This window comes from Tamandua tetradactyla, chromosome 5, assembly GCF_023851605.1.
Source record: "Tamandua tetradactyla isolate mTamTet1 chromosome 5, mTamTet1.pri, whole genome shotgun sequence".
NCBI lineage: Eukaryota > Metazoa > Chordata > Mammalia > Pilosa > Myrmecophagidae > Tamandua > Tamandua tetradactyla.
In genome coordinates this window covers 8,760,355-8,774,111 of record NC_135331.1, presented here as the reverse complement: position 1 = coordinate 8,774,111, position 13,757 = coordinate 8,760,355, and the positions used below count along the sequence as shown (strand labels likewise).

Below are 13,757 nucleotides of genomic sequence, written 5' to 3'. Positions count from 1 at the left end.
CTTCCATGCGGGAGACCCAGGTTCAATTTCCAGACTGTGCACCCCCCAAAATATATATATTTATTTTATATTGCAAAGAAAGTCAGTGTTATCATCGGCTATGTTATAACTTGAGCTAAAAACAAAGAAACAACATTCTAGCTAACCTCTGCTGCCTCATTGAGCCACTCAAAAATACAACTTTGGTAAGTGTCTTTTTTTTTTTTTTTTTTGCATGGGTAGGCATCAGAAATCGAACCCGGGTTTCCGGCATGGCAGGCAAGAATTCTGCCTGCTGAGTCACTATGGCCTGCCCTTTGGTAAGCTTTTAATAATTAAAAATAGTGACATCCCATTAGTAATAAACATATTTAGTGCCAAATCTTCAATTCTAAATATCATTTTCCATAAAAAGAAACCAGGACTCCGTTGAAAAATTACTGATTCCAGGACTGGGTCTAGAAAAGTACAAGATGAGCCTGGAACACCTTGCTGTACAAGAAAATCTGGCCATCCTCCAAGAATTATAGAAATAGGTAAAAATGATAAAGGGGCCACATGGCGAAACTTGGAAGCTGCTTCCAGGGAACGTTTTTGTTGCCAAGATGTAGCCTCTCTCTAGGCCCAACTCTGCAAAGAAGGTCATTGCCTTCCCCACTGCATGGGACACGACATTCAGGGGTGAAGGTCATCCTGGTGGTGTGGGGCCAGGCTCCTGGGGATGAGTCTGGCCCTGGAACTGGGGGATTGACAACACTTTTTGATCAAAAGGGGAAAAGAAGGGTAATAAAATTAGGCATCAGTGGCCAAGAGAGACCAGATAGAGGCAACAGGCTATTTTGAAGGCTACTCTTATGCAAGCTTCAGTTAGTGCTGACTGTCCAACCAGAATCACTGCTGTTGACTCTTAAGAACACCTAGGGCTTGAACTGAGACTGTATAAAGGTTTCAATCACTAAGTTTGCTTCCCTGGAACCTGTAATTCCCAGAGAGTTCCTAGGTCAGATAAATTTTGAAACCCAGAGTAACCAGCTTCTCCAAGATTATCAATTGATTACATCCCCCTATCCTTTAGTGTCAACAACCCTTCTCAACATGAAAAAGACAGAACAGGCATTGCCTAAAGATCCCTATAGACCGTGAGAAGGATCAGAGGAGGAGGTATAACAGAGAGAACAGGATTTGGCAAATGAGTATGACTGCTGAATCACTACATTAATATTCCTTCTACCCTCCAGTGTTTTGGAGCTGCTAGAAGGAAAAATCTGAGATGGTGGAAGAGTAGCCAATGACAAACTCTAGGATCTATTTGTAACTACTTATTGAAGTGAACTTTGAAAATTATTTTTTCTTTCTTTGATACATATATATGCTATATTTTACAAAAAATGTTAAAAAAAAAAAGATATTTCAAGACCAGCTTGAAATGTTTCCAATGTGAGCAGCAAAATAATCATAGCCAAAAAAATTATAAGCCACTTAATAAAATAAGAATTCACAAATCCACCCTGATATAAAGTAGAAGAGAAATCTCTTTGACTCGTGATCAGCTAACAAATACAAAAGGAATAATGAAATTAGAAAAATTACCACTTGGCTACCACCACAGTAATGACTTGTGTCACATAAGACTTCTCAAGGGATACTAAAACTAGTTGGTAAAAGTTTGATTTAAAAAAAAAAAAGGATATTTACAATTGTAACTTAGTCTCAAATTATCTCCTCACAAGATACTTAATTCCAAAATGAAAAATATAATTTTATAGTGGAGAAACTTGGCAACTGCCACCTAAACCAAGTGATGAGAGTCAAGGCCACCAAGTTAACAAGTGCCTACTATGAAGCACTAAGAAAGGCCCAGTCTGAATCTAATTGTAAAGAAACAGACAAACCCTAACTGAGGAACATTTTTCAACAGCACTGTCTAGCAGAACTTTCTGCCATGATGGAAATGTTCTGTACCTGCACTGCCCAATGTAGTAGCATCCAGCCACAGGTGGCTACAGAGCATTTAAAATGTGGTTAGGGAAAATGATGACTTAAATTTAAAATTTTACTTAATGTAATCAATTTAAATTTAAACAGCCACAAGTAGCTAGTGGAGATCATACCGGAAGAGATAATTCTATAAATAATTAGCTTATCTATGATCCTCAAAAGTGCCAAAGCTACAAAAGACAAAGAAAAACAGAGATGAGTAACTGTCTCAGATTAAAGGAGATAAAAGAGATAAGATGATTCAATGCAACAAATAATTCTGAATTGGATCCAAGACAAAATAAAAAAAGAATTTTCTTTTGTTATAATGAACATTAAAGTAGGATAATTGGCAAATTTCAATAAAGTTAATAGAGTACATAAAACTATGCTATTAATATTAATTTCTTAATTTTACTGTTGTTATATAAGATTTTATGAAACACTGAAGTATTTAGGAATATAGGGATATTATACTTGCATGTTATTTTCAAATAGTTCAGAAAAAAACCTCAAACTATAGATAGAGAAAATCATAAAGCAAATATGGCAAAATGCTAACATTTGAGAATATGGGTGAAGGGTATATGGGAATTCTTCACACATTTTTGGCAATTTTCCATTAGTCTGAAATTATTGCAAAGTAAAAAATACAAAACAATTTAAAAGTCAAAACATTTTTAAAACAAAGGCCATGAACTCATACACACTAAAATTATACAATTACAAGAAGAATAATCAAAGCCCCGTTAAGTTCCAATCAAATATGGCATGCTGAACAGTTTTTATATCCATTCCCTCCTGAAACTTTTCTATGACAGTAAAGGAAAAAGAAACATAGGTCCCTTGATATGATATGATATGACTAGAAGAGAACTTCGCTTCTGCGATCTTCCTCCCCAAACCCATCACCTCAGCCTAATCGTGAGGAAAACATCAGCAAATCCCAACTGAAGGACATTCAACAAAATACCTAACCAGTTCTCCTTAAAAGCGTCATGGTCATCAAAAACAAGGAAAGTCTGATAAACCATCAAACCAGGAGCCTAACGAGACATAACAAAATGCGATTGTGGAACAGAAAAAGAACGTCAGGTAGAAACTAAGGATACCTGAATAAATGAACTAAAGTGTTAATGATAATATATATGTGTCAGTATTGGTTCATTCATTGTAACAAAATACCATACTAGTGTGAGATGTTAATAATGGGGGAAAGTGAGTGTGTGACAACAAAATATCTGTATTGTCTTCTCAATTTTTCTGGAAATCTAAAACTGTTCTAAGAAATAAATTATGTATTTTTTTTAAATGGCAGTATAGGGTCATAAGGACAAAGAGAATGGAAAGGAAATAATAGCACACAAGAGGTTAAATTTTAGGAAAATGGAGCGGGGAAAACTGAAACTTGAGTGCCTGCAAATGAGGATGCCAAAAAAGAAGGAAATGAATTCAGGCCACAGAACCCTCAGATTCTACAGCAGCAAACATTTTGTAATGCTGAGGTGAGGGGGTCAGGGGAGTGTCTGAACAAGTTGTGGACTCCAGATCCTCCCACATCCTATGTGCTTCCCAAACAAAGAAACCAACAAAAACAAACAAACAAAAAATTCAACAAATGGTGCCACAATAATGGGATACTCACAAGGAAAAAGAACATAATGTGACCCCACCACACAGCATACCAACAACAACAAAAAAGTAGAACAAAAACAAAGAGGTGCAATAAAAGGAAAAATGTTTTCTAAACTAGAGAATCGCTCTAAGAGGTCTAACAGTTATCTAGTAAGAGCTCCAAAAGGAGAGAATAGAAAAAAGATAGAAAAGAAAATTTATCTGTCCTGAAGAACATAAATATCCAGAGGGAAGGGTGCTCAGCAAAATAAAGAAACAAAAACAAGGCACATCACTGTGGAATTTCATAACCCGGAGATACAAAGACAAAATTCTGGAAGAACAGGTCCAAGAGAACTGGTCATCACAAAGGCACTGTCCTTCACAACAGCAGACTGAAAGCCGGAAAACATAAGGCAATGCTTAATACCAATTAGAGTGCCAAGTTAAAACGGTTCCTGACTGAGAACTTCCTACTCACCTAAATTATCATCCAAATTTGACTGCAAACCATAAACGTTCTTAGATACAGAAGGCCTCAAAATTTGTGTGCCATTCAGCCTTTTCTTCAGGGGATGTACTCTTACAAAACAAAGAAGACACAGGATCCACAAAACAAGAACTCCAACACAAAGAGAGAAGCAAAGACAATTAATTCCCAGGATAAGAAGTATATCTGTGTCAGATCCAGAGAATACCTAATTCAGAATGAAGCAAGGGGAAAGACTGGCCTTCCCCAGCATCCTGAGGTTGGAGAGTAAGTATTAGGCACAAAGAAAACTAAGCAGATAAAAAATAAGGCAATTATTAATTCTAGGAAAAATAAAGTTGTACAAGAAATGAAATGTAATCACAGTACATGACAGCTTCCTTTGAAAAATATTTATGTAGTGATAATATTACTGAATATTGATTTAACCATAAATGGTGATGTATCATATTTCAATTCTAAGAAACCATGGACCACAAATCTACCATTATTTTATGTACCATTAAAAGAGAAAAAAGTATTGCCAATTAAACTATGATACAATGATGTTAAGAGGTATCCCAATTTAGAGATGTTAGAACGTAAGAGAATAAGTACCTTAGAATCAATTTAATATAGCAACCACAATGGAAGAAGGAAAAGAGAGTGTATTAGGTCCAAATGGAGTAAGAAAACAAAACTGAGCCCTTGCATGGAAGAAAGTCAACACATAATGTCTAAAACTGAAAAATGAAGAGCAAGCAATAAAGGTATATTACTTAGAAACAGAGAGGAAAATGCTAGAAGAAATAGATAAAATATTTGAAAATAATTTTTTACTTTTTTACCCTCTAGGGAAGGGTCCCCAAGGTAGGGATATGTGGAAAAGGAGAATGCTGTTCTTTATCTCAGATTTGAGCATGTAAACCATTTACATGCATTATATCCATAAAAATACAATTTTTAAAAAGCCAAAGCAATGGTGGCCTATGACACTGGGATCTGTCCTGTAACTACTTGTTGAAGAGTGTTTTGAAAATTGTTGCTTTTTTCTTTCTTTGCTTTGTATATATGTTATATTATACAATAAAAATGTTTTTAAAAAAGCAATAAAAAAGAATCAAATCTGAAGCTATGAGAAAAAGCCTAAATACTTTTAGATTATGCATCATGACAAAGGATATAAAGAAAAACTTAGAAAAATATTTTCAATGTTATACAATCCAAATTTTAAGTGAAATTAAATCAAAGTAAAAAAACTGAATGAAACCCGCTCTAAAATTGATTCACAGAATTTTACTCTATCAGACACAACACACAGATGGTAATTTAAGACAGCTCAAAAGTTGACATGCTAGAGACAGAAAGGTGTGGGAGAAACACCCCAACTGACTCCTGGATCAGGAAGTTATCTATTTGCAAAGTTATGTAAAAATAAAATAAACCTTTTTTTAAAAAAGACATAATTGTTTTTAAGCGTGCAATAAATAAATCACTTCTAGGGAACCATGCCATTAAGATACATGTCACTTACATCTCGAAACATTCTGCTTTCTTGTTTTAGTCTAGCTTCTTTGTCATCTGAGAGTGTGTAAGCATTCTCAAATGCTTCTTCTAAATCCTGCAGTCTAGATTTTAGTCGAATGATGGTATTGTCTTTTTCTTTATTATTTGTTCTCATTTCCTCAATTCGCTCCTGCAGAACTTTGGAGGCATTGCTGGCTGCACTAAAGCGTTCTCTCAGATCATTCTACAAAATAAAAACAAGAATAAATTACTTTTAATGAAAAAAAGATGCCTCAATAATAACTAATAAATTGTAGATATTAAAATATTAAAGAAAAGTATTAAAGGGAAATCAACATACAAATAGAAATTAAGAAATTTAATATTTTGTTATATCCTGGGATGGAGAATCTAAATCTAAAAAAGGATTTCTTTACTAGAATAACAGCTCCATGAAACTATCATAAAGAAAACTAATGTGTGAGGTGCTAAGATTCTAGATATCACATATGACAACAGCTTCTGTAGATCACTTTAATGAGGAAAAAATAATCATGGCTAACAGAGAAATGATTCTGAAAGAATAGCTGGATTTGTTGTTCAACATTAATATTTAGAGGGAAAAATAATTCTTAATCTATTCTTTTACTTACTATGAAGCTAAAAGAGAAAACTCAAAATGCATCAGATATGCTGGTATTCATTCAACAGCTCTTTCCGGAATCCCCCAGGTGCCAGGTGCTGGGGTGTAAGAAACACAAGATCCACAAGAAGGACAAAGCCCCTGGCCTTGGGGCGCTTACAGTTTAGGAAGGGACAAGAATAACTTAATAAGCAGCAAAGTGAGGGAAACAATGTACAGAAACAGGCATTTTACTCTAAAATTTACTTTCTAAGGTTATATGCAAACAAATAAAACTTAACACACGAAAGAAAGGTGGTTTATTTAAAAGTTTATCTACTACATGTATATATATCCAAGACAACTGAAAATGTATGTATACACAAAATCTTGTACATGGATATTTATGGGAACACTATTCATAATAGCCAAAAAGTAGACACAACCCAATGTCCATCAACTGATGAATAAACAAACTGAGTTATATCCACACAATCGAATATTTGGCCATAAAAAGGAATAAAGTACTGATAATGCCACAACATGGCTGAACCTTGAAAACATGATGCTGAGGTGAAAGAAGCCAGACACATAGGCCACATATTGTATGATCCCATTTATATGAAATGTCCAGAACAGGCAAATCCGTAAACAAAAACTGGATTAGTGGTTGCCAGGGGTGAGGAAAGGGGGTAATGAAGGGGGACCACTAAGTAAGGGGTTTAATTTCGTGGTGATAAAAATGCTCTGGAAGTAGGTACTGGTAATTGTTGCACAATTCTGTGAATACACTAAACACCACCAAATTATACACTTTAAAATGGTGAGTTTTATGGTATTCAAATAATATCCTGATAAAAAAATTTTTTTTAAAGAGTAAAAGTTGACACTATCATAGAAGGCCAATGGTACTCAAAATGTAAACATTCTAAGCACTAAGAAATCCTGGAGAAGACAAGAAACACATAGACAAAGTTTTCAGAATTATTTATTTGTCTCTGGTATTCAATTAATAAAAAAGGGTTTTTAACATGAAGCCACTAATACAATAACAAAAAAAGAGTACTTACCACTTCAATTTCCAGTAAATTATTCTTATTTTCAAGTTTTCTTACACTACTGTTAGCTTCATTCAGAGCACTATCCAACTGGCCACATCTAAAAAACCATAAATCAAAACTAAACCATTATTTTTTAAATGTATTTTGTATTTATTATGTATTTTAAGGAGAAGGATTTTACCTTCTTTATTAGAGTATTATTAAAAGTATTACACAAATCTAACAAATTCTCCAACATTAGCTAAGACTCAGGATGCCATTTAGTAAAATATATTCCAATGACTCTGATGACATTACAGTATCTCGAGACAATAACAGGCTTCACAATAATCATGATATGCAAAGATTCCGAAGAAATATTAAATGAAAAAAGCAAAACACAGAAGACATATATAAAATAGTTTGATCATAGTTATTAAAAGTCTAAATAGACATATACATTTATATATGTGTAATAATTTCTGGAAGGAAGCAAAAAATTAACTCTGGGATGTAAGACTAGAGGTTGAGATAAGGAGACACTTTTCATACCATATTCTCTTGCACTATTTTAAGTTTAGCATAAATGTACTGCTCTTATAATAAAATATTTTGTAAAGTTAATTATCATAGAACCTCAAAACAACAAAACACATTGGAGAACTGACTCAACATTTAACATGTACTGTGAAATAATAAAAGCTAGGCTCTATGTTAAGCACTTTACAATGATCTTCACAGTTCTGACTGAGAATTGTTGCTATTCCCATTTCACAGAAGAGTTACCAGAGACAGACCATTTAAGGAACTGGCTGCAGGTCACAGGCTGCAATGAGTCACACTGGGATTCTGAACCAGGCAGTCCAGAACCAGAGCTCATGATCCTGTGTGCATTAAAGCTTCACAGACATTAAATATTGATAAAAATTGTGTAAAGCTGTGTTCCAGTAGCCATGTTTCTTGAAGATGATTGAATAATGATATAGCTTTCACAATGTGACTGTGTGATTGTGAAAACCTTGAGTCTGATGCTCCTTTTATCACCTCATCAACAGACAAGTAAAACATATGGAATAAAAATAAAAAATAGGAGGAACAAATGTTAAAATAAATTTAGATTGAAATGCTAGTGATCAATGAAAGGGAGCGGTAAAGGATATGGTATGTATGAATTTTTTTCTGTTGTCTTTTATTTCTTTTTCTGAATTGATGCAAATGTTCTAAGAAATGATCATGATGACGAATATGCAACTATATGATGATACTGTGAATTACTGATTATATATGTAGAATGGAATGATCATAAGTTAACAATGTTTGCATTTGTTCGTTACATTTTTTAAAAAAGATTTTTTAAAAAAGTAAAAAAATATTGATAAAAATGGTTCTTCAAAAAAAGATCACTTAGTCAACTGTGTTTTGCTGTTTTCATGACCACACTGATTCTGACATGCCACAGATCAGGTCCCCTGAGTTGCAACTGTGTGACACATCAATCTGATATCACAACTGGCCTACAGCATAAGTGCTGATGGTTTCAAGGCAGTACTACTCTGATTGTGCAATCTGCAATTTTAAGTTTGCAAAAAAATTGGTGTGTATCCTGATAGCATAACACTGGTTTTTGTCTCGAGTCAATCATGTCTCCAGTTCTCAATAACTGCAATTTTCTATTTTCTTCCTACTTTCTTTTATAACACATAGTTCTATACTGTAAACCAGATAAAATCTTTTCGGGAAGTAGAGAAAAATAAATAATGGACTGCTAGCATTTACATGCTAGCACTACATTTACTCTAGTATCCTATGTTGCCACCATTATTACCTGTGACAGCACAGTCATTTTTAAAATCCTGACTTTCAGTTTGCTCCCCCTATGTTTGGTCACAGCTCTATCTGCTCTAGAAACTTTCAGGTATAAAAATGCTTTAATTAGGTATCATTTACTGGTTGCCTTCTTTGGGCCAGTACTTCCCTAGATATTGTACACATGCTGCCTTTAACTCTACAATAGCAAATCTCCTGGTGGGCTTCTCTCATACTTCCGTTTTCCAAACAGGAAGTAACCGTGGTCATCTTGGCTTTCTTAAACAAAGACCAACTTCCCCTAGCTTGCTAGCTACCTGTTTCTTTTATGTCCTTAAAAAAAACAAGGAAAAAAACTAAATTAAACCTGGGTGCTTTTTCCCCGGCTCATTGCAAATTACTTCTCCCTACCATCATCTCCACCACCAAAACCAAAATGGAAACTATAGCAAAACTCAGCAATAAGGTAGGCCTATTAACTACCTCAGCAACCAACAGCTATTTAGCATAAAGCTAGTCTTTCCATAAATCTGAAAGTTAAATCTTTAACTAGATTAGATTTATGTTCCTTCCTAACTTCTTTTAAAGGGGCTTATATTTCTCGCCTTGGGGAAGAAATCTTCGGTATCATTTGGACCTGCAGCAGTTTTCAAATGATTAAATGCTATTTGTAGATTGATGCAAAGCATGATGTTGATGTTAATACTAGGTAAGTATTATAAGTATTACAAATAATTCTCTCTCTCTTATCAAAGTAGATGTAAAGCTATCTCATTCCCCTTGTTTCTATGGTGTTTTGAATGGGATAATTGCCTCCACAAGTTCATGAAGCTTGGCTCAATAGAAAATGCAGTATTTTTTAAGTTATGTGTGTCTGGGTATAAAAAAAGACTGAGAACCGCTGCAGGACATTAGTCACAGACTTCATTATGGGATCCTCAAAACTAATCCTCCCATACACGATATTACCCTACTTACACAAAATCTGCTCTGTTTAGTATTTTTCCCATATGAAATAAATGGCCACATATCAGTTGTTAGTGTATTACAGGGATAGGTTCAAGTCTCTAAATATAATTCCTTAGGGAAACATGTTTCTGTGTCAAAATCTTCAAATCCAAAGTACATGCCTTCAAAGTGTTTTATCATCACAATATATTGCTCTTCTGGGGAAATACATCCATGTAGGAGAAACACTAGCTTTATTGTTAAATTATAAGTTATACCTGTCTACAAGAATTTGATTGGTTCTTTTCAAATCTTCAACTGCAGAAATTTCTTTTGTCTCCAGCTTCTGTTTCAAACTATTTATTTCTGTTTCATAATAAGCTCGAAGATCTGCTACATGCCGAGCATGCTTTTCCTTCAGGTTCTGCCTAATTCTGTTGGTGAGAGAAATAAAGAATTTAAGGGGATGGTAGACACACCCTCTCTATTCCACAAGAGAAACCAAGAACACAGTATTTCTCAAAAAGCAAAAATACAACCACTTTTCTTTTGCATATCCATAGAGAAAATATTAGATTAATATTCACAAGAGCTGACAACTGAGCAAATGTTTTTAAAGAATGGACAGTTATTTTATTTTTTAGATTTCTACCTTAAAAATGTCTTTTTTGCAGTTGGGACAACCAAAGCAATAGGCTGAGCCCTGAATTTTAGGGTTTGTTCATATTAAAACTTAACCCAACAAAGGATAGGTCAAGCCTACTTAAAATTAGGCCTAAGGGTCACCCCCAAGAGAACCTCTTTTGTTGCTCAAATGTGGCCTCTCTCTCCAGCCAACACAACAAGCAAACTCATCACCCTCCCCCTATCTACATGGGACGTGACTCCCAGGAGTGTGGACCTTCCTGGCAATGTGGGACAGAAATCCTAGAATGAGCTGAGACTCAGCATCAACGGATTGAGAAAACCTTCTCGACCAAAAGAGGGAAGAGTGAAATGAGACAAAATAAAGTGTCATGGCTGAGAGATTCCAAACAGAGTCGAGAGGTTATCCTGGAGGTTATTCTTATGCATTAAGTAGATACACCTTGTTAGTCAAGATGTAATGGAGAGGCTGGAGGGAACTGCCTGAAGATGTTGAGCTGTGCCCCAGTAGCCATGTTTCTTGAAGATGATTGTATAATGATATAACTTTCACAACGTGACTGTATGATTGTGAAAACCTTGTGTCTGATGCTTTTATCTACCTTGTCAACAGACAAGTAGAACATATGGAATAAAAATAAATAATAGGGGGATAAAAAAATAAGTAAATAAAAAGATATCACCTTGTCAGTGAAGATGTAGTGGAGAGACTGGAGGGAACTGCCTGAAAATGTAGAGCTGTGTCCCAGTAGCCATGTTTCTTGATGATGACTGTATAATGATATAGCTTTCACAATGTGACTGTGTGATTGTGAAAACCTTGTCTGATGCTCCTTTTATCTACCTTATCAACAGACGAGTAGAACATAATGGAATAAAATTAAATAATGGGGGAACAAATGTTAAAATTAATTTAGAAGATTGAAATGCTAGTGATCAATGAAGGGGGAGGTAAAGGATATGGTATGCATGAATTTTTTTCTATTTTCTTTTTATTTCTTTTTACAAATTGATGAAGATGTTCTAAGAAATGATCATGATGATGAATATGCAACTATGCGATGATATTGTGAATTACTGATTATATATGTAGAATGGAATGATCATGTTAAGAATGTTTGCGTCTGTTGTTACAGTTTAAAAAAATTTTTTAATTAAAAAAGTTTGGTTTTTTTTGGTGCATGGGTCAGGAATTGAACCTGGGACTCACAAATGGCAGGCAAATGTTCTACCATTGAACCATCTGTGTACCCTCTATATGTCTTCTTTAAAATTTTATAAACTGCTAAAGTTCAATAAAAATAATTTTGATCATTCAAGCAGACATAATAGAAAATTTATTAACATTCAAGCTATTCAGTGAAATACATACTTAGACAATATCACAGGATCTTCCAGGGTAGTCAGTGAAATGCATTCTGGGACACTGTTGGCTGTACCTGGAAGCTGGCATTGACTGACTGAGGCTTGAGTTACCACGGTGTTTTCTTCATCTATAGTGTTGACCGAGATATCATTACTATTAATAGTACATACTGAAGGAAAGGTAGAACTCGTCCTACTCTCATTCTGGAATGCGTGATTTTTCCAAGAGTCCACTTGTGAAGTTTTTGGGTTTGAAGAATATTTGGGAAATCCAGATAACTGAGAAGCGATATTACTTGCTTGCGAAAATGAGTCTATGTCAGAGTGACTAGACACACTAGGTTCTAGAACAGAGTCTGTTGAAAAGGAAATTCTGTCATCAAGTGTTTTTAAAAAGCCATGTGGTTGAATCCCTGAAATCTGCTGATCTGGCTTCATATGTAATGTTGGATCTAGAGTCAGTACCTAGAAATAAGACATACAGTAAGTAAGGTTTCACTCTCAGTACTCAGTTTTGTTTTGTTCGTTTTTAAGTGAGGAGGCTTTAGATCTCCTAGGGAAAATAAAGCTTAAGGTAAAAGTTAGAATCATGAAGCAGCTTTCATTTTCACTCAGCAGAATGTTGACAACTTTACCTCTGGTGGATGATTTGGGTTGGAAGAAGTGAGATTCCTCTCAGGTAACTGCTTGTTTTCCCTTTGTTTTCTATGATAAATATCCTTCAGTGATGGTAGCTTCATCTCATTACTAGCATTAGACTTAAAGATATGAAACAAAATTATTATTTAAAAGGCATTAGCAACTATGAAAAAATTACTGATACCAAGATCAGCATTATAAAAAGATTTTGAAATATTTTAAATAAATTTTGAGAATCTAGACTGCCAGATCTATAATGCAAGTTTGGAAGTCATTACCTATTATTGCAAGCCTACATGAAAATGAAAAAGCTTTCATAACCTCTAACAATGACTATTAAGGGGAAAATCTGAAGCTAAATTACTTAGAAGTCTATGAGTACTTCCAAAGAATAAAATCCTTAGTCTCCCATTCAAAACAAAGATCAAATTTTGAGGGAAGAAAAGGCTTCATAATGAATAACTGAAGCAGGATGAAGAAAACTTCTGGCATGATTAATTTCATGTACCCTCAAGGGGATAAGTATCAAGAAATGGACCTCTGAATCTATGCAGTTACATTCATGATTTTTTTTTAAAGAGTTAGAGACCCCCCAAAGAAAGTGTAAAGAAAGAAGTTATCAATGAAAACAAGTCCCTTTGATTATTAATAAAATGAGACGATATTACCCTATCTAATTTCCAAACCTTGAAATCAGAGCTTTCCTACACTAGAAAAAGAACAAAGAGATATTAAATATGAATGTCTAAGCTCCAAACATTAAAAGTCTCAGGCTTAAATTGTTTCAAGGTGGGAGCTATTATAGTGGAGAACAGAGGGTACCATTTAACTTGAGTTTCAAATTTAAACCACAGGCATTCTCTTGATGGGATTATACATTCAACAATTCAACAAGAATGTATAGACTACAGAACAGCATAAATTTACACTTTTTATTTTTACTATTATTATTTTTTTACATAGGCAGGCACCGGTGGGAAACGAACCCAGGTCTCCAGCATGCCAGGTGAGAACTCTGCCTGCTGAGCCACCGTGGCCCCTAAATTAACACTTTTAAATTAACCATATGACTATCTTATGAATGGGATAATTGTATTTTTGTGAATATGCATTAAAAGCATTAATTTGTTAAATGTAAACTCTTAAT

General features: G+C 34.5%; 1 protein-coding gene across 16 annotated transcripts in view; it reads right to left on the bottom strand.

Annotated features, from left to right (window-relative positions):
- Positions 1-13,757, bottom strand: part of MPHOSPH9 (M-phase phosphoprotein 9) — a 99,313-nt gene that overhangs the window by 55,467 nt on the left and 30,089 nt on the right. For 15 of the 16 annotated variants that reach the window (XR_013175521.1, XM_077159650.1, XM_077159651.1 and 12 more), the window contains 5 exons: positions 12,607-12,729; positions 11,979-12,436; positions 10,240-10,395; positions 7,238-7,325; positions 5,574-5,789 (listed from right to left, as the gene is read on the bottom strand). Coding sequence is in view for 15 of the 16 variants with exons in the window: in XM_077159650.1 (XP_077015765.1) it covers positions 5,574-5,789; positions 7,238-7,325; positions 10,240-10,395; positions 11,979-12,436; positions 12,607-12,729 (1,041 nt within the window). In the remaining variant the exon portion in view is untranslated. The remainder of the gene's footprint in view (positions 1-5,573; positions 5,790-7,237; positions 7,326-10,239; positions 10,396-11,978; positions 12,437-12,606; positions 12,730-13,757) is intronic. The other variant, XM_077159656.1, reaches the window with a different exon arrangement.